Source organism: Spea bombifrons, chromosome 5, assembly GCF_027358695.1.
Source record: "Spea bombifrons isolate aSpeBom1 chromosome 5, aSpeBom1.2.pri, whole genome shotgun sequence".
Taxonomy (NCBI): Eukaryota; Metazoa; Chordata; class Amphibia; order Anura; family Pelobatidae; genus Spea; species Spea bombifrons.
Window position 1 is genome coordinate 3,503,105 of NC_071091.1, and position 26,507 is coordinate 3,529,611.

At 47.0% G+C, this 26,507-nt stretch overlaps 1 protein-coding gene across 1 annotated transcript; it reads right to left on the reverse strand.

The window, feature by feature from the left end:
- On the reverse strand, positions 1–24,025 carry CTDSPL (CTD small phosphatase like). The gene is made up of 8 exons (XM_053467640.1): positions 23,634–24,025; positions 7,050–7,207; positions 6,250–6,282; positions 5,247–5,348; positions 4,282–4,338; positions 2,978–3,070; positions 1,468–1,653; positions 1–808 (listed from the first exon to the last, which is right to left on the reverse strand). Exons 1-8 carry the CDS (start codon positions 23,707–23,709, stop codon positions 683–685), a joined length of 831 nt encoding a protein of 276 aa, XP_053323615.1. The 5' UTR covers positions 23,710–24,025; the 3' UTR covers positions 1–682.
- Positions 24,026–26,507: the final 2,482 nt, after the last annotated feature.

The following is a 26,507-nucleotide window of genomic DNA, read 5'->3' on the forward strand; positions in this document are numbered from 1 at the left end:
TAGAAGTTAAAAAGGTTACAGGTCTGTAAATTTGTCGAGTACAAAAATGTAACTTTTTCTCTTAAAAGCAACACTCGTAAAGGCACTTCAGTCTGCAGGGGAAGAAAAAACAAAAAACAAAAAAATCAGAGTCAGCTCAACTGCTCTTTGCCAGAAGGGTTATGGTCTGCATAGTATATCGACCAATCGCGGGGGGGAATAAAGTGTAAATGCTGCGAGCTTCACGCTATTTTATTCCGTCGGATCTTTTTCTTTTGGTGTTTTTTTTTTCCTTTATAAAAGCCTGAAAAGTTCTTATCAATTTTATGAAAATTAGTGAAAAGAGTTTGTTTTTTAAAAAATAGTCAGAATCTCTCTTTTTTTTTTCGTCTCTCCGTTGATCAGTAACTTCTTCTGCGCTGGAGGAACCGCAGAGGATGGTAAAGAAAGAAAAAAAAAAAAGAAAACGGCCATCACCCCGCAGCAGCGGAAAGTTTTGTTATCGTGAGACGGAGGGAGTCCTGAAAAAGGTCCCGCAGCGTCCCTGCCACGCGTCGGAGGAGCGTCTTGGATCGACAGAGTTTGTTCTGTACGCCGTTTAGGATTCTTTGCAGACGTGCGAGGGCGGAGAGGCGTAGAGCTCGCTAAAAAGGTAGCATTCAGTCTGTAGCTGCTGTCCGCAGGGGGGCCGGCACTCGAGGGGCTACCTGTTACAGAGCTTGTGGAGCATGTTGTAGACAGTCTCCTCTTTGCTCAATCCTTCAAAGAAAGGAATGAGGTCCAGCAGTTCTGTGTCCGTCATGTCATCGAACCAGGACTGCACCGGGACCTGGGGGGGAGAGGAACACAGAAACCGTGAAACGCAGGAAAACCGAAATATACAGATACAGAAAAACAAAAACCTTAAAAAAGAAAAAAAAAAGAGCAGGTTTAAACGAATTCCAGTGACGTTAAGATTAGAAAACACAAAACCAGTGTAAATACAGTAAAAACAGGAATCTCACAATATTTTCAATCAGGTGCAGTTTTTGCCCCCGTAATATAATGTTTTTAGGCGGCTGCAAATCAGTCATTTGTATGATTCCTGCTCTGCACCCAATCTACTAGACAAACACCCTTCTTATCATACTGCCTGTGGGGAAACAATAGAATGGCTCAGTCTTAATCACCCAGATAGACTTTCATCAGCCAGAGTGTCCATGGAGGAACAGACTTCATTAGCATCGCCATAAAGCATCAGCTCAGTGTGGTGGTTTGAGCAGGGAGGGTATCCAGCGCTGGGGGGGTTACGCGCAATGAGAATTGTGTTAATGGGACTTCCCCTTTAACAATTGGTTGGAATAACACTGCAATATATTGAATTCCTTCTCAAATGTCAACTTCATGCGTCTCACCTCGCCAAAAACAAAATGTAAACACCCAGAAAACGACAGAAAGCGCCAATTACGCGCAGAATCTGCGCCTTTTACCCAAGAAGGTGACACTTACGGCGTTTTCCGGGTGGAAGATGTACGACGCTGGCGAGTTGTCGATGATGATCACTTTGCTCAGCTCTCGCCCCAGGCGACTCAGATCTTTCACGTAGTTCCCTCGGTGGAACACGCAGGATTCCCGGAAGAGTCTCGCCTTGAAGACCCCCCAGCGATCGAGCAGGTCTGCCACGGGGTCAGCGTACTTTAAACAGAGTTCAGACACATGCTCAGGTCATACGGTCACTCGTGAGCGCGCGGTTATACCGGTAACATTAAAGACAGATAACAGGTCGGGGGTCCGATGCCAGCCTACGGCGTCGCAGCCACAGCTGACCCATACCGGGAAATTCATTTATGTTTTATTAGGAACATTTAAAGTTATCCGCTACAGATTAACATGCGGTTCACATAAATAGTATTTTTATAAGAATCCCAAGAGGCAAATAATTACTTAAGACATATATATATTTATTATATCATTATATATATCTTCTGCTCAGTCTGGTTATGGGGGGCATCGCTGCAGGCAGTAAACGATCGGTGTTTCCGCCGCTACCCGGAATTGTCCGAAAGCCCTGCTGAGTTCTTACAAGTATTCCAAACTGGAGTATATGCCCTCCGCCACAACGTCCCTCTTCTCTCCTCTCCTCCTCTCCCCTCCACCTGTCGCGGTGCTGCCGCCCCGACAACTTATTACTATCGTTTGATATAGCGCCATCATATACCGTAGCGCTGTACAACTGAAGCTTATTTCTCTTTTTTTATTCTCAGCACCCCATCGAGCACCTCTTCGAGATCGTACTGGGTGGGGCTTGACACGCACGTCCAATCACAGCCCAGCAACTGCACTACGATTGGACCTTTCACCCTTAGCCCAGCCCCGGGGAGACTCGCAATTATTCCCCTTTTTATACGATAGATATAGAGATTCCGCCCGTTAACGCGTATTTGGCTACAAAGCATTCGCTATTTCTACACAAAGCGTAACTATTGAGGCCGCTATTAACCAGAAAGCATCTTCCAATAATAACTCTTCTCATTAGCATGGCTTCGTTTGTTGTACAGCACTACTGCTTCGGCATGCGCTACAACGGAAGCTACAACTACTCCGCGCATCCTTCCCAAAAGGCGGACCCCTGGGCAGGTGCAATACAATCGCTGCCGGGGCGCAGCGTGGGTAACCCTGCCGTCGGGGGTGCATAGAAGTACCGCGATGCCCACTGGTAACCATGGTAACTTGTATTAACGGCATACAGGCTTCATGTGCAATGCATGGAGGCTACGTTATGAGCAAAAGCCTGTATGTTTGGGCTGTTACCATGGGGACAACTTACCCTGAAAACTAGCAGAAAGCACAAAGACACTGGTGGACAAAGAAGCAAGGAAGAAAAGGGAGAGAAGTAAGACAGTTTCTAGAGGAAAATAACCCCATTCACCCTCAGAACAGACGGCCAACGACAGAAACAACAAGAGTGCCGGCGAACGCAGAGCGAGAATTGCGGACCCCCAAAACGCGCCGGGCTCACCTTGGCCAGGCTGGCTGTGAAGAGGACGCATTCAAACAGGTCGCCCATTTTTTGAAGGAACTCGTCCACGTGCGGCCTCTTCAGGACGTACACCTGGGAAGGAAGCAGCCGATAGGAGAAGGTCACAAGAAAGTACTTACCCTACCCCCTCTGCGGCAAATAAATAACATCCGCTTCCCATCTCCCCTATAATACTGCATTTTATACACTCACTCACACTCACTCTAATACATGATACTGTTCAAAAGTATGGGGTTGCATAAAGTTTTTGAAAGAAAAGCAAAATCTGGCCATTAAAATTACATGAAACGGATCAGAAATCCAGCGCAGACTGTGTTAATGCTGTTGTGGAAACGGCTGATTTTTATTGAAATATCTTCATAGGCATACAGAGGCCCTTTATCACTCCCATCACTCCTGTGCTCCAATGGCCCTTTATCACTCCCATCACTCCTGTGCTCCAATGGCCCTTTATCACTCCCATCACTCCTGTGTTCCAATGGCCCTTTATCACTCCCATCACTCCTGTGTTCCAATGGCCCTTTATCACTCCCATCACTCCTGTGTTCCAATGGCCCTTTATCACTCCCATCACTCCTGTGTTCCAATGGCCCTTTATCACTCCCATCACTCCTGTGTTCCAATGGCCCTTTATCACTCCCATCACTCCTGTGTTCCAATGGCCCTTTATCACTCCCATCACTCCTGTGTTCCAATGGCCCTTTATCACTCCCATCACTCCCATGTCCCAATGGCATGCTGTGTTGGTTGATCCCAGTTTAACAGGCTAATTGACCGTTAGAAACCCTTTTGCGATTAACAGCTAAGTGACCCCATATTTTTGAACGGTGGCCTGCGTGTATTCTGCTGCTGATTTGCAAGACGCAAAGACCCGGAACCCAGATCTAAAACCACTCAACGGAAGGCGTCTAAATTTCTAATAGCCAAATTGCTCCAAAGTGATTTCTGATGTCATAATAAACCAAAAGATAATCTTCAGTGTGCTCAGCGCTTAGGCCGTCTCCCAATGCAAGTAACCAAGAATAGGCCCGGCCGAGCGTGAACAGCCTATCCTGGATTACTTGAAACGGGGAACGGCCACTTCTTTGAAGAAACGTCCATAGACCGACTTCAGACGCTCGCCGGCGTCCTGAGGAAGAACGGCGTTAGAGGAAGAAGGTAAAAAACCCAATAATATATTAATTTTATTATAATATATATTATTAAAATAGTAATAAATAATAATAATAATAATAATGCACACGTAGTTTGGGACACACACCGGTGTTTCTGAGACCACTCACCTGATGTATCGTGCCGTCAATCTCAACGGGGACAATGAAGTCAGCGTTATTAATAGGCTGGAGAGGAAGACATGAAATACCGCGTTACAGGAGAACGCCCGCCGACGCTTTATCACGAGAATCGCATTAAAAGGTTTCTTCAAACACACAGTTTTTGGTTTTAAGGAAGTTCAAGTATTTTGCAGAATATAATATTTTCAGGCAGCTGCATATCAGCCGTTTGTATGATTCTCGCTCTGTTATCTGACCCCCGATCTACTAACCCCCCCCGACTCCTTATCATACTGCCTGTGGGGGACAATAGAATGCCTCAGTCTTAATCATCCAGTTGGACTCTCTGACTAATGAAAGTCTATGGAGGAACGGACTTCATTAGCATTGCCATAAAGCATCAGCTCAGTGTGGTGTTTGAGCCAGTAAATATCACATGACTGACAACAATGGTGGCTCCAGGTCTGCAGATAAAGGGAGTTTATTGGAGCAAAAGGAGATAAAACCAGGTTTTTGTCAACATGACATTATTGTCTACAGTGCCGGGGGGGGATATATTACCATATACAGCGTGGAGGGTGGGGTTGCTTTTGTATACAGCACTGGGGTTTATCATTTAACTCCCCCATGAAATAGTTTCCCACGGGTCCTCCCTTTAATGTAACTTTAGAATGACCCGATACAAATGACTTCTCTGTCTCCTATGGCTGGTTGTGTCGCGCATGGTTGACGCCACTGCATTGCTGGACTGTAAAATATACATATTGCAGACTCTGAATATACGGACAGCGTTTACCCCGCGATCTCACAGGTAACATTTCAATAACAGCGTGAGATCTGTGGGGTTTCGTGAGAATTCCGCCGCTTCAGTCTGTAGTTTAACGATTATCTGCCGTCCGCATCACGCGGGAGATCAGAACGATCCTCGGAAACGAGACTTCTGTGCACAGCAATAAAAAACAGAGCTGGGGTACCTTAAATGAACTGTGTACTAATGTCTCATCCAGATCTATGACCACGCATTTCTTTCCACAATCCGATCCGGGCTGCTCCGGCAGGAGGTATTTCGTAGGCGGCTGTCGGAGGGAGAGAGAAAAGCGGGGGCGACTTAAACATTTACTTCTATAAGAGACGCCCGGAACGAAGCCGCGGCACAGAAACGCGTATTTACAGACACGTCGGGGCGATACGCCTGAGTACAACTATTTTTTTTATTTAATTTAACTTTTTTTCTTTTAACCCCTTAATGACAAAGCCTGTACATGTACGGGCTCAAAATGCATTGTTTTCAATGGGTTTAGGAACCGCCCATTGTCCTTAAGGGGTTAAAGGTATTACCATATCTGCTTGATTATAGAACGAGGCTTTTTTTCAGAAATGATCATGAAAAATGAATTAGAAATGAAGACAGACAGAGAGCGAGGAGCGAGTAACAAAAGCAAAGACAGTGATTTAGATTTTTTTCTCCCCAATAGGTTCCTACACATCCACTGATGGCGTGGAAGATCGTGGCGGCGCATGAACGTTTACAAGGAGGGGGGGGTTTATTCGCTAAAGAGTTATGGTTTCCGCTCTCGCTTCGCTATTCGCTACGAAGGGCCGACACTTGCAAGTTTCTCCAGCAAGAAGGGCTGAGCTGGCCCCGTATTGTGTATAATTCAATAGGCGAGAAGAAACCTTGCTGATTTAACTATACATTACCCAGGGCCGGCCAAGCCAAGAGATTCTACCAGACTTTATATTTTTTTCAGTATTTCTGTATCTATGACCTCATAACTGCTTTACGGAAAAACATTTTTTTCCTCATTTGACGCGCAATGTGTGATAATGAATAGATTGTAAACTAAAACGAATCCCTTTTTTTTGGTGTTTTTATGGTGGCTACAAAAATAAATGAAATAAAATATAAAAGGAGAATAATGGCAGGTGGAACAAAAAATAAAAGATAAAGTGTAATGAAAGAAATGAAATACATACAGTTGGAATGGTAATGACCTGCGTCTGATCGCCCTGAGGGAGAGAACAAAACGACAACGATAAAAGAGGGAATAAAAAAAAAAATATATATATATTACAACACCAAATACACGCGGGCGGGATCAGGTATCCGAATGGCTTATGATGTCATCGCGTCTCGCGTGGGGGGTTGCAGGGCTGATGACCTTGATCATCTTGTGAGATTTAAGGCAGTTTGGTATTTTTTTTGTTTAAGTGGCGCTGCCGGATATTTATAGCGCGTGGCATCCGATAATATTTATGGTACGAGCCTCGGATTCCTGCACCAGTCGTAATAAAAAAATAAATAAATAAAAAAAAGCTACTTTGGTTTTAGAACAAAATATGGAGATCATTCTGACGAACGCAAAATAAGCAATTAGAATAGATTTACAGCTAAAAACTTGCCATTTATACTAAAACTTTATTTTACAGCCCGCTATAAAGCCGATAAAATCATTATGGACAGAAACGGGGGCCCTGGGTCTTTGCAAATCAAAAGGATAAAAAAATTACTCACTGTATTAGGCTCTACCACTTCTGCTGGGACACTGTTCCACGTATCTACCACCCCCTCAGTAAAGTAAAACTTCCTTCGGTTCCATATATATATATCTATATCTCTCCCTGCCCCCTCCAAGCTGTACCCCCTTTTAGTTACCCTCCTCTGAATGCCAGAAAATCAGGGTGTGAAATGATCAGCGAGGATCAGCTTTTTTTTGGGGGGGGGGTGAATCGGGTTCTTTATGGATACCCCGTATCAGGGATGAAGTAAAACCTACCTTCTGGACGCCCCCATTCTCCTCCACGGACGGGGGGAGGGGGCTCGTGTTGTTATTCGAGGTCGGCGGCTCGGCGTTGTAGCTGCGGAAGCAGCAGAAGAGGGAGCTGAAGATGCTTCGGTTCCGCTGCTTCTTCAAGCTGATATTGCATTGGGATACTGAAAGACATTAGAACATGCGCATCGGTCACGCGTGCACCCAGTATTTCACCGCATTACGTTTATATAGCGCCAGCAGATTCTGTAGCGCTGTACGATCAGTTACATGGGGTCCTCGTTCCGCGCTGATCCGCCGGCGGCAGCTTCCTGGGACACCAATCCTAGACTTACTTTTATTATTCATTTTTTTTTTTTTTTTTTTATACATTTCAGCTGAGCGGCTGCAGCGACGGAAAACAATGACGGGGAACGTCACAAAATACATCGTAACGTCACGCGACGGACGAAGCCTCGGACGGACATCGGAAGCCTCGGCACCAAAAGTTACCCATCGATACCAACATCAAGTATCCAAAAACTCGGTTAATATCAATACTTCCTTTATCATAAAATCACAAACAATATTTATAGTAAAATACTTTAAAAACACCAATGACCGCCACGTGTTAAGTGCCAGCAAAACTCTGCGCATGTGCCGTATATATTGTGTATATGTATGTATATATTACACACACATTATATACACACAGTTTCATTTGTTCATGTTGAAAGCCTGTTTTAAGGGTTCCATGCCAAGAAACGGGTATCGGGTCGCCTTAGCGCATCGGTTCTTGTTCTGTCAGACCCTGTGAACGTAGGGACTGTAAGAAGCGCTACGGGAATTGTTGGCGCTATAGAAATAAAAGAGGACAACATAACCGGACAGGACCAGCGTTCTCAGCGGCTGCGGGACCCGCCGTTACTAAGAGCGCAGAGGACACCCTCCGCCACCAAGGGGCGCTCCTGATTAAAGGGTGCGGGGCGTCACTCGGTGAGTGTAAGTGGAGTATAAATATAAAACCTCAATTACTCAGAATTAGGATCTTGCAGTAAACGGCCGAGAGAGGAACCGCAGACACAAAACACACCGCTGCATCGCACTCGCGCAGGAGCGCCGGTTAAACGCCTCCCTTCCTGCCGGGGCGGCACATGACGGGGCGTAAGAAGTCTGGACGGCGTCCCAACTTTTGGATTACTTTGGAGTTTAACCGCTTGGCTGGAAAATCCCTCCGCAAACATCCATGAAATGTCACGCTGCGGGACTACAAAAGGAGTCCGACGCCGCCTAGAAGAGCATGCGCAGGTAACGAACAACGAGAACCTGGGTACCCAGTCTGGGATGCGGCCAAGAGCCGGACTCCGGGGGGCCGGCAGGGGCAGGAAATTCCTTGCAGGGGCCGTATTCCTCCCCGCCCTCTCATCGCCCCGTACATCTCATCTTTCCGCTTACATTTTGTTTATTCTCATCCAACGGACACGGCCTGGAATCCGTATTCTGGTGTCGGAACCTTGAATTCCCCGTATCTTAGTGTCAGACGTACTATCACCCCCCCCCCCGACTCCTTATCATACTGCCTGTGGTAAACAATAGAATGGCTCAGCCTTAATCACCCAGCCGGACTCTCAGAGTAATGAAAGTCTATGGAGGAACGGACTTCATTAGCATCGCCATAAAGCATCAGCTCAATGCGGTGTTTAAGCCGGGAAAGTCACCCAAAATATCACATGACTGACAGCGACGGCGGCTCCGGGTCTGCAGATAAAGGGAGTTTATGGAGAAGCTGGGATAGAAATCTGTATTTTATGCTCGGGAAGAAAAGTTTGTTTTTTCTTTGTGGGACTTCCTAGTTTATGCAGGAAAAATAAAAAAAACTTTGATTCGGTTCAAAGGTCCCCGGTTAATATTTGCCGTCGCGTTGGGTAGGACTCTCCTTACACCTCCAGCCAGGTACATAAATCAGGTGACTGCACCTAATATTTAACCCTTTAGTCTACAGACTACATGGATTATCTGCCAGAGAACAATAGATTATTTATACCAAAGCACATGAGCTTGTGGTCCGGCTAACAGATGGGATGGAAGATATGAACGATGAGACACGAATAGTCACTATATTTCACTTATTTCTCTTGTTAAAGATCAGCTGACGTGAGAAAGATCCTCGGGCAAACAGTCACCATTACGATCGCTTAATATCAGAAGCAAAGCCATCCGATTACCTACAGATGATTTTGTGTAAAAGGAACGCACTTTCATTGTTGGTTTTTTCACCAGCTTTACTGAGAGAGTAAGTGGAGCCGCCTCCCAGCAGAGGTGGTAGAGGGTAATACAGTGAGGGGATTTAAACATGCATGGGATAGACATACGGCTCCTGAATCTAAGACGAGACCAACGACTGATTAAGGTTTGAGGGACTAGCCGGGGGCCGATCTGCCGACAGGTTCAGCCACGTGCTCTAAAGCAGGTTTTGTTTTTAAAGTCGAACCAAATAAACATCGCACAGTTGTTTGCTCATGCGCCGGTGTGTCAGTAAACATGACATCATTCGCCAACACAAACAAACAGTGACACGCGGAGGCACAACAGGCCCCGCTACAAACGGAACAATTACACACAAGGCTTAAACTACACGTCTGTACATGCACTTTAACACAGGGGGGCTGTAGGGGGCAGAACGCATACTTTGGGAGGCCGACTATGCATTTCGGGGTATTTTCTAAAGGGAGACTCTACTCCCAATACCCCCATTCTATAGATCATTTCTTCCATCAGCATAACAAGACGCTGATCATCTCCAGCGCGTCGAGCCATTTCTTTTAGTACAGAGCCAGACCACAATAGAAACCGTTTGCTAAGGAAGACCAAAGAAATTTACATGGAATAATTAATCAGGAAAAATCGTATGGTACGCTTTCTTTTTCTTTTCTTTTTTTTTTTTTTTTTTTTTTAGGAAAAGAAAAAAAAAATATATATATATATTTTTTATATATATAAAAAACAAAAATACAATAATTATATAAAAAAAAAAGTTAAATGGAAAAAAAAAAAAACGCATAATTTCTAGGTCCCCATTTCGGCGGCAGAAGCGTAAAGGGTTAAAGAGCGGCGCTCGCCTGGGCTGCACCGTGTGCTTCGGAAATCACGTCGCGGGATTAAGGGATTCATTAAAGAATTTGTCCTCTCGTTTGTGGCCTCGGCTCAGATTAAGCGGAGTCTATAAAAACCCGGCACCTGTTCCGGATCTCTCAGCGCCTCCGGCTTCCTCGGTCAGGTTCAATGTCGTTGCCGTTTGCAGCCGCGGCGTCCGCCTCGGCCCGCGTTTCGCGCGATTACACGGAAACCGCTATTTTTGTGATACTATACAGAGCCGCGAGGAGAGACGCAGAAATAAAGGAGGTGACAGACGGGTCAGAGTGCCGGTGACCGGGGACACGGCCACCATCCGACTTCCTACAATCTGCCCTCAACGCGGAGCGCCCCAACAATAACAAACGGCCCCCGTGTTTATACACGGAGCGTGACAAGTTCAGGGTCACTTTGAAATGTCCTTGTTTTTGAAAGAAAAGCCAATTGAGTCCATTCAAATAACATGAAGTGGATCAGAGATCCAGCGCAGACGGGGTTAATGCTGTAAATGACTATTGTAGCTGGAAACGACTGATTTTTAATGGAATCTCTTCATAGGCATAGAGAGATCCTTTATCACTCCCATCACTCCTGCGTCCCAATGGCCCTTTATCACTCCCATCACTCCTGTGTCCCAATGGCCCTTTATCACTCCCATCACTCCTGTGTCCCAATGGCCCTTTATCACTCCCATCACTCCTGTGTCCCAATGGCCCTTTATCACTCCCATCACGCCTGTGTCCCAATGGCCCTTTATCACTCCCATCACTCCTGTGTCCCAATGGCCCTTTATCACTCCCATCACTCCTGTGTTCCAATGGCCCATTAAGTTTAAAAGGCTAATTGATGGTTAGAAAACCCTTTTGCAATTATGTTACAGCCAGAAATTTCCTTGTTTTCCATGAAATCAGATTTGTTTTTTTCTTCCTCCAATAAACTCCCTTTATCTGCAGACCTGGAGCCGCCGTTGCTGTCAGTCATGTGATATTTTGGGCTCAAACACCACACTGAGCTGATGCTTTATGGCGATGCTAATGAAGTCCGTTCCTCCATAGACTTTCAGTAACCAAAGTGTCTTGCTGGGTGATTAAGACTGAGCCATTCTTTTGCTTCCCACAAGCAGTATAATAAGGGGTGTTTGTCTACTATAAACACACAAAATTGGTGCAATTCTCCTTTAATTACCGCCACAAATAAAGTGTCTGTCGGTTCGAGATCTCAGACCGTTTAATGAAGAAACTGTCAACGCCAATAAAACTAAGCAAATAAAAAATAAAACACAAAATAAAAGCGAAATAAATATTAATAACGGCTGTTTGTCCTTCCTTGTTCTAGAAAGCACAGGCAGCGTGTTTGTCTGACGGGATCGCACTATGAAGCGTGTCGGTTAAACGGTTTACTCGACGCGCCGGAGACATAAGGATGTGGTTTAAGAAAAGCTCTGTATGAGCGAGCGGCGCGGTCGGGGTCTGCCTTGCGGGTTACACCGAGACGCCGATCTCCTTCATGACTCATTAAGAGAGCGATGCGGGACGTTCTAACGCGGGAATTATCTTTTTGTTTCTCCGCTGCCTGGATCAGCCCGCTGATTATATATACAGTTTATAAATAATGGGTCCTACGGAAAACACAAAACGTTCACCCGAAACCTCCGCAAAGACCCGGCAGGAGTTCCGCTCAGCAGCTCCCCGCTTCCATTCAACCCCGCAGCCGTCCATAGTTTTAACCGGTTTTTAGCAATAACCGCCCAGCAACGAAAACCTGTTTTTTATGTCATTTTGTCCCAATAAACCCCCTTTATCTGCAGACCTGGAGCCGCCGTTGCTGGCAGTCATGTGATATTTTGGGTGACTTTCCCGGCTCAAACACCACACTGAGCTGATGCTTTATGGCAATGATAATGAAGTCCGTTTTTGTTTAACATAAGAGGATGATGAATACACGGTTATGATTATACACGCAGCGGTGCGGGAGAAGCCCCTACGGAGGGGGTTTTCGGGTGGGATTTGAGGCTGCCGTATACCGGGTACGGATAGGCCGTCCCATTGGGCAGTCAGTGACCCCACTTTTACACGGTGTCAGCCGTCACAAAAGGCAAACGCGGTCCGCTATGTTACATTGTTCATTTTTTGTAACAAATTTAGATGTTAACGTTGAACGCCGATTCTTTACGACTGCTGCCGGGGGAAACCAGTCCTGGAAAAGGAAGGTGGAAGCCCAGCGCGAGACCGAAGAGCCCAAAGCGAACGCATCTACGTGTAACGGAAACGGCGGCGGTGGGATTTGCCGTAAGACGAGTTGGTGTAACGGGTGGTTTGGGAAGGAAGCGCCGGGGGGTATTAATGGTTTGACAATAAATGAGCGGCATTGAGGGTAATTGTGAAGGTTGGGAATAGAATACATGAGACACGCGGTCTCTTTTGTGCTTGCGGAGAACAAGCCGCGGCGTAGAGTTTCTCCTAAGAGGAACCCTTTTTGAAACCGGTGGCTGAAGCCCAAGGACGTCAGAGGTGGTTCCCAAAACACGCCCGGTAGGGCTGAGGACGTCGACCATTTTTTTTTTGGTTAGCCGTAGGCTTGGCAAGTAAACCAAGAAAGCAGACCTTTGAGCAGAAGACTACCAGCCCGTGGAGAAAGGCACGCGGACGAACGTAAAACTAAACTCACGAGGTTCCGAATCTAGAATGTTAACGAATATCTTCACCACTAAATCACCCGTTTTATTTCATCGTGCGCTGAATATAGCGGGTAATACGGCGCCTTCGATCAGCACGCTATTAGATTTTTAGTGATGGAACAGAATGAATGTTGATGAATTTTAAGTGAAGACCCCCCGACGGCTTCTGATGTCATTCAGCTTAACAAACGCACCGAGTAGGCGCTCCGGGGCTACAAATTATAACAAACGGGCTTTGTGATGGTGACTGAAGAGAACGACTGCGCCGGCAGAATAAAGGGGGGGGAAAAAGGAAAAAAAGGTATATATTAAAAGAGAAACATTAAAAGCAATTAAGACGTAAAGTTGAGAACAAGAACAAAAAGCGCTTGATTGGGAGATGGAGCGCCGGGGGGGGGTTGGGGGTGTTGGGTAACAGACTATTATTAATAAGTAATAATTTAAAGAAAGCCGACATCGGTTACTTTGTAACGTCACAGCAACGCCTTCCCGAGAGATTCGGAGGGATGAAGACTTTAGGGAAAGGTTAGTAACAGACTTTCAAGAAGAACAGTAAAGGAATTCAAGAACGCATAGAAGATCTTCTAGAGATGGAAAAAGAAGGATAGACGATAGGGGGGCCGATTATAAGAGACACCCCCAGTACTAGAGAGTTACAAACGCACGACCGCCGACATCTCCGCGGACCCCCTCGGCGACAACTCATCATCGGTACTCGGTGGAGGTCGAGTAAACGTTCCGGTACGAGGCAGTCTGTTAAAGCGTTGGGTGAGTTCATCCCGCGCAGGTTCCCCGGGCCGTTAAATCATCGTTAGTACTCAGCACAGGGATCACCGAACCCTTCTCAGGGTCTGCGGGGACCAAATTAAAGAGCCCCCCCGGGGAGAAGAGCAACAACCCATCAGTGAATTATACATGTTAATGCATGGGATGCCTGCAAACCCCATTTAACCCTCACAGGATCACCTATGTTTGTGATACGTAGTTGGCAAAGAGATGACGTCTACGACATTTATCCGCTAAATAGGGAGCTGGCAGGAGAGGCTGCAGTTTCGGCTCCAGGACGTCAACACTCAAGGGTCGACTCTGGAGAGCTTGGAAGTGACTAAGCGTTGAAAGCTCTTTGGTGAATAAAATGATCCATTTACCATACAAAGTGACGCGCCAGCACCCCCCCTCTGCCAGCACCCCTCCTCCGCTGCAGTAAAGCAAGGCTGCTGTCTCTTACATGCGTGATTAACCCATTCTAAAGTTTGGGGTCACTCAGCTGTTTTCATGGAAAACAAGGACATTTCTGACTAACATAATTGCAAAATGGTTTTCTAGCCATCAATTACACAGGAACACGGGAGTGATGGGAGTGATAAAGGGCCATTGGAACACAGGAGTGATGGGAGTGATAAAGGGCCATTGGAACACAGGAGTGATGGGAGTGATAGTCATTTACAGCATTAACCCCGTCTGTGCTGGATTTCTGATCCATTTCATGTTATTTTAATGAACAAAATGTAGCCCACCCCAAACAAAAAAAAAAAAAAAAACAAGAACCTTTCTAAATGACCCCAATCTTTTGAACAATGGCGTATGTTAAAGCAATTCATGCCGTCTAACTTGATGTAAGAAAGTACAGGAGGGAAGTTTATTTCAGAAGGAAAAGAAATAATGGAACCTGGTGCTGTAATCTAACACTAGAGGCTCAGATGCAAGATTAGAGGGTGGCAGATAACTGGAACAGCCTCCCGGCAGAAGTGGTAGAGGGCAATACAGTGAGGGGATTAAACATGCATGGGATAGACATACGGCTCCTGAATCTAAGACGACACCAACGACTGATTAAGGTTTTAGTCTTTAGAGCAGGAGAAACAGGCAGACTAGACGGGGGCCAGATGGGGCCGATCTGCCAGCAGGTTCTGTGTTTCCGTATTAAGAATTATCGCTGCCGACACAAAAGGAAAGGTTAAGACAAGCACTTCGATCTCGTTGACCTGAAAGAAAATGACCGCACAGACATCGGCATCAACTTAAGTGCCATAAAGAGTCACAGCTGGCACTGACTGGGTTAAAAACGATGACCATTTCTACATTAAAGGGCAGATTTCATTATTAGGACCCCAGAGGCTTCCTGCTCCCTCAGTAAAGCGTCAGCTCCTGGAAACAGGAAAACAGCTGTTTGGCCGACATCGCTGAACCCTTAAACCCCGGGGTCTCCAAACAACAAATCAGCGGCTGTAAAGCCGTCAATTAACCAGTAACGTGCTGAAAGATATGAGTTCTGCGGTAAGGACCCCCGGCCACCATATGCACTTTAAGGCAGGATAGTCGAGGGGTCCCTTTTAATGACTGGGTGGTCCGTATTGCACACGCATGGGGGGGGGTTCAGCAGCGCTCCTGCAGTCTGCATTTATCACGCAGGAGACGCATTACGCAGACTGCATCCCCCCCGCATACATGGATTATTTCAAAGGGAGAGCTTTCCAGCCACTCATTGGCTGCTTCAAGCAGCCAATCGGTTGGTACAAAACCCCAGGACACTGAGGTGGCGTCCGCTGCTGCTGTGGAGCTGCAGCTTCTATAAAAGCGTTTATTTTTTTTTTCTTTTTCCTGGGTTTTAAGAAGGCGTATTAACCCCTTAATGACAAAGCCCGTATATGTACGGGCTCAAAATGCATGGTTCTCAATGGGTTTAGGAACCGCCCATTGTCCTTAAGGGGTTAATGTACTTACTACTCACAAAGTACTTAAAATATAGGTCTTTTCGCTGAATAAGGCAGCTGGGTCACCAGAACCTGTTAAGACTAGTCAGAGGGCTGCCCTGACCCAAAACATGTATACATAACAACATGCAAGACACCAAGACCCAAGGTTACAGAGTTACGGAGCACGAGGCGGGAAAATGATTCATAACCCATCATTCTGCTTTTAAGTCAGTTTACCAATAAATAGATATTTCTATTAATAAGAATTTATTGGAAATGGCATCGCCAGGAAGCCCGTAAAAAGTTAGCGGCTCTAAAACCCCATAAAGCGGAGTTTATTAGCAGGGCGAGGAAAATAGAGCGCTTATTACAAACCAAACTTTACTTCTGTACTGCAGCTGCCCCCAATCGCCTTCCGTCCCAAGAAGCAGCGATTAAACGTAATCTAAAAAATGATTATTTTAAACAGACAAATCCGGTTTTGGAGCCAGAGAAAGCCGCGGCCGTAGAGATCGATATAAAACGGCCCAAAGAGTCAGGGTCCGGGTCTACTCGATGGCGCGATGGATGGTGCGGTTTGCGCTGTCACTTTAAGAGACCCCCAACGTAGTTGTAAGTAAAATGGGGGGGATATGAGCGCAGGAAGAGGGGGAAGCGAGCAGGAAAGTCACCCCCCGGGTTTCGGGAAAATAACTATTAGATTTTTTTTTATTATTTATTAATTATTTGGTAATAAACACTTCTAAAAAGTAAACCACTAATGGCTACTAAAAGAGCCACCGACGTGCCCCACGAAAAACACGGTAACCGAACTTAACGAAGAGGAGGAACGCAGGAGGAGGAGGAAGGCACAGGGGGGGGGTCAGATACGATATCGGCAGGTGTGCCGTACAGATTAACCATCATCGCGCTGGTCCGGTACCCAGGGGGTCGGAAGGAAACTCTCGAGGCCGCCAATTACACGCAACCCGCTGCGGTTAAAACACGACTTCGTAAATGGGAGTTTCCTACTGTACCCGAGAAGTCATTCTCTATATATCGGTGCCGAGACTCCGTTCCGTCGGCATACAGCAAAGCGATCTGCCGCCTTAACGTACTGGCACTTTTAGAGTTAAAGAACATATAAAACAAAGAAGTTACATTTTGGTCCTTTGGCTGGGTATTTTAATGCTCTCCTGGCTCACAGAAAGAAACATTAAATCGCTACGGTAACAGCAGAGGTCTCCGAAACAAAGAGACAGTATCACTCAACGGTACAAAAGTCCATCGGAGCCGACCTGCGGACCCCCACGATAATTCCTTGAAACCCGCTGTAAAATCCACGTTACCATGACACTGGTTATAACGTATCTTTATTAGGGCTGCAACTAACGATTATTTTAATAATCGATTAATCGGCCGATTATTTTTTCGATTAATCGATTAATCGGATAAAAAAAAACAATATGCAAATTTTTCGTTTATTTAAAAGAATTTAATGAACTGGATGTTAAAAAACAACTTAAAATTTACATTAACATTCTTATTTTGTTATGATGTAATAAAAAACAATATTTTCAAAGTACAAGAACCCAAACACAATATTTATGAAACAAAATAACCCCAAACATTCTGAAAAGAGGTGGACTATTACTGTTCAAGAAACTTTGCCCCAGCACTTTGCACTTTGCACCCAGCACTTTGCACCCAGCACTTTGCACCCAGCCCTGGCACTTTGCACCCAGCACTTTGCACCCAGCACTTTGCCCCAGCCCTGGCACTTTGCATCCAGCACTTTGCACCCAGCATTCAGCACTTTGCACCAGCACTTTGCACCCAGCCCTGGCACTTTGCACCCAGCACTTTGCACCCAGCCCTGGCACTTTGCACCCAGCACTGGCACTTTGCACCCAGCACTTTGCACTGTGCCCCTGCACCCAGTCTCTAACTCTGCCCTGCACCCAGCCCTGCCCCCACATTCTGCCCTGCCCCCACACTCACACTCTGCCCTGCACCCACTCTGCCCTGCACCCACACTCACACCCTGCCCTGCATCCCCACCCCCACTCTGCCCTGCACCCAGTCTCCCACTCTGCTCTGCACCCACACTCACACCCTGCATCCCCACCCCCACTCTGCCCTGCACCCAGTCTCCTGCCCTGCACCCCCCACCCCCACTCTGCCCTGCACCCCCACCCCCACTCTGCCCTGCACCCCCACCCCCACTCTGCCCTGCACCCACACTCACGAACCGCTCTGTGCGAATGGAGCCACTCGCACAGAGCGAACCGCTCTGTGCGAATGGAGCCACTCGCACAGAGCGAACCGCTCTGTGCGAATGGAGCCACTCGCACAGAGCGAACCGCTCTGTGCGAGTGGAGCCACTCGCACAGAGCGAACCGCTCTGTGCGAGTGGAGCCACTCGCACAGAGCGAACCGCTCTGTGCGAGTGGCTCCATTCGCACAGAGCGATTCGCTCTGTGCGAGTGGCTCTGTGCGATCCGTGCACATAGACATGAAGAATACTTACCTCCGGAACGCGTCACATCCGTCACGTAGCTAGAAGGCGGAGACTGCAGAGCGTGTAGCAGAAGCGGGGAACGCTCGCGGAGGTAAGTAAAAGGAGCCGAGTGCTCCAACAACGAATTGATCACTCGATTAATCGATAACGGAAATCGTTATCGATGATTTCCGTTATCGATTATTATCGATTTTATCGATTCGTTGTTTCAGCTCTAATCTTTATATATAAATAACTCTGTTTATGTGTGAATTGTTTGGGTAGAGAGCCCTGCGTTATGATTGGACACGCGTTGTGCGCGCCGCCCGCCGACAGGGAGCTGCCCGATAGTGTTTGATACTTGGAGGAAACCATAATCATTTGGGGGGAGGGTCCTAAGAAGTTCCCTTTTTCTACTTATTCCGTTTTTTTTTGGGTTTTTTTGGCCATTTAGAGGGGGGGGGGATTCCTTTTGGACTCCAAAAGGCAATTTAAGCAAAAGAGAGGAGAGAGAGAGAGAGAGAAAAGGGAAGGAAGAAAAAGGATAAGAGGAGAAGAGAGGCTGAGAGGAAAGGAAGAGAAAGTTCAGTTGGCGCGAGCCGGTATATATTACAGTCACACAAAGGATCGTAGTGGAGTTGTCACCAATACCCCCGCGCCGGCATCCGCTGCCAAGAAGCAGCTCTTTCTTCCACAGCAGTTTTTGCCCCTAAAGGAGCGCGTTAGTCCGACACACGGACCGCGCCATGACGGCTAGAAAAATTCCATAGAAGCCGACAAAAGCTCATTTGACATTTAACATTAAAACATAGGAGCTTTGTTTACTGGGCCATGGAGAGAAACACAGAACCTGCCGGCAGATCGGCCCCATCCGGCCCCCGTCTAGTCGCCCGTTTCTCCTGCTGGAAAGACTCAAACCTTAATCAGTCGTTGGTCTCGTCTTAGATTCAGGAGCCGTATGTCTATCCCATGCATGTTTAATACCCTCGCTGTAATACCCTCTACCACTTCTGCTGGGAGGCTGTTCCTACCCTGTGCTTCAATGCGGTTAACATTAAAACATGAATTCCATCATGATCCAGCCAATTTTTTTTTTTTCTTTAAATATAAAAATTATGTTATTTGAGATAAATCTGTGCGCTGGGATCCAGTGGATCCCCTTCCTGAAGGCATTAAGCGCTTAACTATTATACACACGCGTTTAAATTATCTTCATCCCTAAATGGTTTGCGGACCGATAGAAGAAAAACAAAACGGTTTCAAAATAAAACACATTTGATGTTCAGAGGCTACAAGAGAAGCCTCGGCAAGCACCCTGTCAAAACGTATTAACTCTTTATTACACATCACTACATGATTCGCCTTTTATACCCAAAAGCCGGGACAGAAATAACGTTTCGTAGCTTGCAGCCCAAACCCAAGGTCACCACGAGAGGCAACGGGGCTACGGGAACCGGCAAACGGATATAAGGGGGGGGGGGGAGACTGTGTTTTGGAGATTTTTAATTCCCGGTTCCCCCGACCTCACAGCCTGTCCGCTTGACCCCATTCCGTGGCATCTCCTACCGCCGTCCCAGAGTCGTTAGTCCTACTACCCCAACCCATCAGCCGTTCGTTCCCCGGCTCGGTTCTGTCCCTCATCAAACATGTTCCTCTCTTAGCCTAAAGAAACTTTGCCCTCCTCCCACGTCCCCATCTAACCAGCCTTCCTTCTCCACCCTACAATCTCCCAACGCATTTTAAGGCTGTACCGGTTCTCCGGAACTCCCTAACCAGTTCTCCACCTCACCTACAATCAATCATCCTCACCCCATGAGCCCTTCTCCTTTTCTCTCTTAACCGCCTAATAGATTGTAAGCTCACGGGATCAGGGCCCTTTCTCCTGTCTAACGTGTGTTAGTGTTACTGTCTGACAATGTATGTTAATGCACGATATCTTTAAACAGGGGATGTAAAAAAGCTAATCAATGGGGAGTGATAACAATGGGGAGGAATAATCATGCAGACCCCACGGACGGACGGGGGGTTATTAGACGGCAGCTCCCATGGTTATACATTAAGCTCCGTCACACGGTCGCTGGTAACATTCACGCAGTTACGCAGAGGAAAAGAAACTTTGCTCAAACTCCTGCTCTCGTCACACGAGCGTCCGTACTTCCTTTGGAAAACAGGTTTTGGTGCAAAAAAAAAGTAAAAATCAGAAGGATTTTCAGTATGAAAAGAGCAGCAGACCCACCGCCCTGTAACGGTTACCTGCCTTAAAGGAAAAATATCCAAGTACACAAAAAAATAACCCCAAAAAAGTATTGTATTAATTGTATTAAGGCAAAGTGTTCCACCGAATTCAACAATGGCGGCTGTGCTGTTGCTCGGCAACGTATAAAGCTGAAACCGATGGAAGCAATCAGTGAGTTTAGGGCCTCATCTGCCTAATCAGCGACCGTTACGGTGGGCATTCCGACGAGCCCGGGACGGCGTAAGCGGAATAACGCGGCTGATCCAGAACAGACGGGAGCTCAGAAAGCGTCTACAGGTCCGACCCGTTGGAATCACGAGATCTCGCAGGTTCCGTCGGCGCATGAAAACGTTCTCAGGCTCGGCAGCTCGCACACCAGAAGTCCTGGGGAGGAACTGGTTAACGGATCGGTAGTTAAAGGGACAGTTTATATGCTCTGTCAGACCCTTTGAATGTAGGGACGGTAAGAAGCGCTGCCGAAATCGTTGGCGCTACATAAAGAAAAGAAACATCCAATCACTGTCAAGAAAGCAACGCCCCAGAAACCAATGGGAACACTTTCCACGCACGCGGCTGTCTCATTAGGACCCCATTGCTAAGCATTAGATGCCTTGGATCAACGGCAAGTCCTCAAAGCAAATGAACAGCCTCGCTGTGTATTAAAAGCTCTGGAGCTGCAGCTTCCCACGAACGCAAGTTATTTATTTATTTCCTTTGATTAGCGAGGCTGCGCGGGGCACCACGGCGTCCATTCACAAAATGATTAAGCGCATCGGACTCTCGTAGGAAACTTTTATTCCAGAGAATATGTCTCCCCCTCCCCCCAAAAACAGGACTACTTTTTTCTAAAGAGGGGGGGGGCACGCAAGCGAAGCGGATAATACCCAAAGCCAATTTTAACATCGCACCCGATTCCGATGAGAGTTGTGACAACCCTGATTACTTTTCACAAACTCTTCTCCCCGCTGCGAGCGTTCCAAGTCGCGCAAGAACGTTAGAAATCATTTTACGTCTGTCCGGGGGGGGGGGTTTGTGTCGACAGGGGGGCATGGATGAGACCACCGGCATTTCCGCACGTAAATAAACCTCAGCACGCAGACAAGGAAAATGTACGGAATTAGAGCGAAAACGCTCGGAAACGGGTTACTATGTTTTTAAATTAGTCTAGACAATTATAGGGGTCCGTCCCCTTTAACCCTTTGTGTAATAAACTCCAGCTGCTTGTAGATTGTAAGCTCCTTTGAGCAGGGCCCTCTCTACCTTTTATTTCTGTGAATGCAGATTGTTATGCGACGCGCTACTTTTTACTTCCGGTTTACCTATTGTACAGCGCTGTGGAACATGCTGGCGCTATATAAACCAATCGATCGAGATGACCGGCGCCGGCCGACGTAATCATTAAAGATCCGGTTATAAAAGTTAGAGGATTTATTAGTTTCGGCGACGCTCGGGTAAGGGTCGGCACAGCCTTCTCGGAAGCAGGACGGGGAAAAGCTTCAGACCCAAAGCACTTTATTGCCATCTGGCTTTCCGGAGCGAGTTCTAGAACCAAAGAACTGCAGAGAATTCACTCGGTTCTAAACAGTTCCGTGACTCTTCATCTACTCCTGGATAAAACAGAGCCAACCACCCATCGCTTACACAGACAGGGGCCAGGAGAAGACTTTTAAGTCAAAATTAAAAAGGTAGTCAAGGCTGGTAACCGGATCGGCAAAGCCGTTGAGCTTTCTGGACTGTAACCAAGCTCTAGAACCCAGGGACATTAACTAGAACCCAGGGAACTCGCTCGGTCTCGCGCAACGCTTTCTTTCCACCGTTATAAGAATGTTCCGGAGAACACGCAGCCCGCGACAACCCGTCTCTCGCTCTGTAGGGGAAGGATCCCCGGCCACAAGGGAAGTCTTTGAGGAATCCAGAAGCAGAGCGGATGACGCCGGGCCGGCCCTTATAAACCAACGTTCTATTTATGAACCCGGCCCTCTCGGCCAACGCTGACTCCATTAGTCTGCAATGCTATGTGGAGGAGGCTACCTTAATGGACTAAAGGTTACATTTGCGCCCTTTCCAGGTGAAGACGTCACTCAAACACCCTTTGAAGATGAACCACTGTGGGGTCAAGGCAACCCACAGTGCACCCAGTAGCCCCCCCCAAGTAAAACAACACACGCTAGGTTTAGAAGGACATTAGACACAATGGGTTAACTGCTCAAAAACAATTGAATGTATATCTAGATATAAAGAACCAGAACACGGCCGCATTCCGTGCATACGTTAAAATGTTATCTTATCTTAACCCCGTATTGGCAGTTTAACTCCTAGAGTCACACGGAGCGGAGAATGTTCAAACACACGCATCAACGCGTACATATACGACACGGCGAAGGAATCGGTGAAGGAAGCCGCAGATGTAGAGGGGTATAAGGAACGCTTCTAGAATTCTTGTTTATTGTAACGGAACTCCACGTTCGGAGACTCGGGCAGACGTCCAAACTTGTGTTATATGGGAAAGGCGGGGGCTTCCTGGGAAAACTTTGCGGATGGGTTTAAACCTCTCGACGGGAGAAGTTCAGGGGGCCGCCGGCCGAGGGACCGGACCCACCGCTAGAACGCAGAGGCAGATGCGGGTTTTTAACGCAAGAAAGGAGCGGAGAAGATCAGAGACTCGCTCCTTATTCATGCATAAATTCACTAAAGCGGAGTTATGACATCATCGCAGAGCAGTAAGTCACATCCCTTACATAAACAGTCAATAGGAGACTTTGTTTTTTGCTCAAACTGAATGTCTGCCAACATCTAGAAAACCTTAATAATCATTATTATGCCCCAAAAAGTAATAATAGCCATCAAAATAATCAACGCAGGATCTTAAAAGGGAGGGTCCACGAATATGACTGCCAAAGACTTTTCTGCTGCCCTCTCTTGGGGCAATAAGTGGGTATAACAGCCATGTACAGCGCTACGGAATTTGACGGCGCCATATAAAACAATAAATAAATAATAATAATAAAAGTAGCCCTCAGTCACCCAGAAGCCCGGTTTCCACCGGCCTGGGGGGGGCAGATACATCCATCTGGTGCCCCAATCTCACTTTTGCAAAGGTTGCCCTCAAATAGTACCAAACTTGACCCTCCATGAGTGCCAAAAGCCCCAGCCTCCCAGTCCCTTCCCATCTATTGCCCCCAAATCCACCTAATGCCTTCAAACTGAAAAACAGTCACACCCCCACCTAATGCCCCAAAGCCCTCGATCCCCAGTAACACAAACACACTTATTACCCCGGAGCCCCCGCACCCCACACTCCTCTACTGCCCCTGATCCAACTCCACTTAGGGGTCCAGTCCCCCGGGTCCCACCACCGCCCGCGGCTCCCAGCCACCTGCCCCCTGCTCACCTTTCTCCTGGGCACAAGACAAGATGCCCTCCTCCTTGGGGTTGGCGACCTGGGTGATGATGGCCGTGCTGTCCATGGCCGGCGCTCTCCTGGCTGCAGTGCTGGCCGCTCTCCGCCTATCCGGCCGCTAGCTCCTCGCTGGGCTCGCTCAGGCTGCCCCGAGTGTCCGAGGCCGGGTCGGCTCCCTGGCTCGTCCTGCGCTGCCTCAGCATGAAGTCCAGGCGGGGTCCGGAGAGGGAGGCCGGGGGAGTGGGGTTCGCTGTCGCCCGCGGTGGGTCAGGGCGGTTGGCTCGGGGTCCGCGGCGAGGAGGGGGCGGCTTGACAGGCTTTCCTTTTCCTCTCCTCCCCCTTCGCTCTCGGCTGACCTTCCCAACATGGAGGCAGAAAGGGGGACGGATTCCTCGCAGACATAAACAAGGGGCGCGGCTACGGATGCCGTTAACTCATGCAGCGCTGCTGAGAAAAAGAAAGAAAAAAAAAACTCGCTACCTTTAGGGCGTCAGGCTGCGTTCTGCGGCAGAAAAGGGGTTAAAAATTAACGCGGCATCGAGTGGTAGGCGTGCCGAAAGAAAAGGCGGAAAAAAAAGGCGGAGGGGCAGGACGCTCTATTCTACCATTGGCTGATACTAAAGTTGATGGCTGTCAGTTATGAAGGAGGCGGGCCTCGGTCTGTTTATATAAAGGGTGTGTGGAAACGTCTTAAAGGAGTAGTACAAGTGTGGCATTTTACCTCACGGAGACATTGTATACAAGCGTGGGGAATACACAAACATATTAAAACCACACAAAAACAGTATAAATTATTGGAAAAAAAAATGTTAAAACATGGAAGGCCAATAAGAATTTGGTGCAAGGTTTGTGAAGTGGTGATGTGTTACTGTTGTGTTACCGCAGGACCATACCATTATAAGGTAGGTGTGCCAGCAGTTGTTGTGGCACAGGGTAAGCGGGAACAGAGACCTCAATAGAGTCTATACAGAAGCTTCCGAGCAACAAAATTCAAACTAGAATTAAAGCTCGAGCGAGCCAGGCTTCCGATCGTAAACAAGGCGTTCCTCTTTCACCTCTTCTTTTCGTCTGTTGCATAAAGTTTTTCATAGGCCGCATGAGTCCCGAGTCCTGAGATTGGAAGGGTCACCAGGCCCGGAAGAAGAAACATAGCTGAGATAAAAGACCTCATTCAACATGAATGAGGTGACAGTCCTCATTACTTTCAGATACAAAGTCCAACTACATGAAGTCAGAGACCATGCTCTTTCTGGCCTTTCACCGCAGCTCTGATAAGTTGTAAAAGATGGTTGGTCTGTGGAGCCCCCGAGATCTTATTATCCAAGGGAAAGTTCTTCCTGTTCTTCATTACATGGTCCCCGTTGGCCACAGCCAGTTGAGGCAATGAGACAGTTTTCTGCTTCACCTGAGGCTCCAAGATGGACCTTTTACAAACGAGAGCCCAACATTCCAACTTTTCTGAGAGCCTCCTCTGTGGGAACTGTGTGTGGGACACTGACAGACACTGCAGATGGCTCTACGGGGATCTCAGGATCTTGTTTTTACTTACATGGCTTCCGTGTGAGATGTTGGATACCACTTGTGGCCTCCACGTTTGCATAATTACGTTGCGTGCAATAGTGCATGGGCTGTTATTGCTGTTCCAGGTCACGAGGACACGATTGGAGAGTGCTAGAGAATCATTGAGAAATAATTATGGCAGTTTGAGGGAAAACATTAAAATATGTATTACTTACATACTTAATACTTTATTAAAAAAATATTAATGATGGCGGACAGTCTTGAGTGGTAAAGAACCCATTTAATTTACTCTCTACCCAAAGGCCTGGAAGCAGGGCCAAAATGGTGTTGTGTATACTGTAGGTAGTGTTGCTAATTGGAGTGAAGCTGCAGTTGTACCGGTACCAGATGACTACGCGATTCCAGAGACCACAACAAACTTTGGGATAACAGCCCCCCTTGGTGTAGAGCCATGTGTCGGACCCTGAGAGACTACAAATAGCTCTGCGGGGAACTCCATGTCTCGCTTTGTTACTTGTGTCTCCCTCTCAAAACAGACAAGTCAGGCGGCTCCAACCATCTTTGGGATAACCAGAAGCACACACACACACACGCTAACACATCGATATTTAAATATTAATAGACACATAATTTAATTTTGTATTGTTTTTTTTCTCTCCAAAAAGTTGCATAACCCCCTTTTTTCATCCCTTTTTTAACCGTATATATGAAAAGCTGCATTTTCGAATAGCTTTTAGCACCTCCGTTACTCTTGAAGTTACGGCGAGGGACAGAATTGCCAAATGAATCATCGCTTTAGATAATGTCGCGTATGTGTGAAGAGCGAACTAATTCATTGGAGAGGTAAAGGAACCTGACGGCAAATTATTGCTTTGTGAGAAGCGAAGGCTTCTGCTTCCTCTTAAATTCCGATTATTAACAGCTGAGGCAATATTTGAAATTGCCGTTTCAGACAGACAACGCATTAATTGCACTCTCAAGCACGTTAAGAAAATAAACCTTAGCGCGTCCGTCATTTTTTAATGAAGGTTTAAGCACATAAAAAAAAGACATGGAGACTTTTAATAAACTTTTCCAGTTTCTACAGAGGCAGCCTATCAGTGCCTATTTTTGTGTCACATGACAATAAAGTGAACCCAGCAAAATCAGGAAGGGGACGAAACTTTCCTTGATTAAAGTATTCTATTTGGGAAAATGTTTAAGCATTCAGAAGTACCAAGACTGGTGTATGTAATAATAGTTATAAAAGTGTTACATTCAGTAGATTTGGTTGAACAGCGTAAGTAGCACCAATTTTATGTGGAGTACAGGGGTTAGAGAAGGTATTCCAGAGAAAAGGGGGTA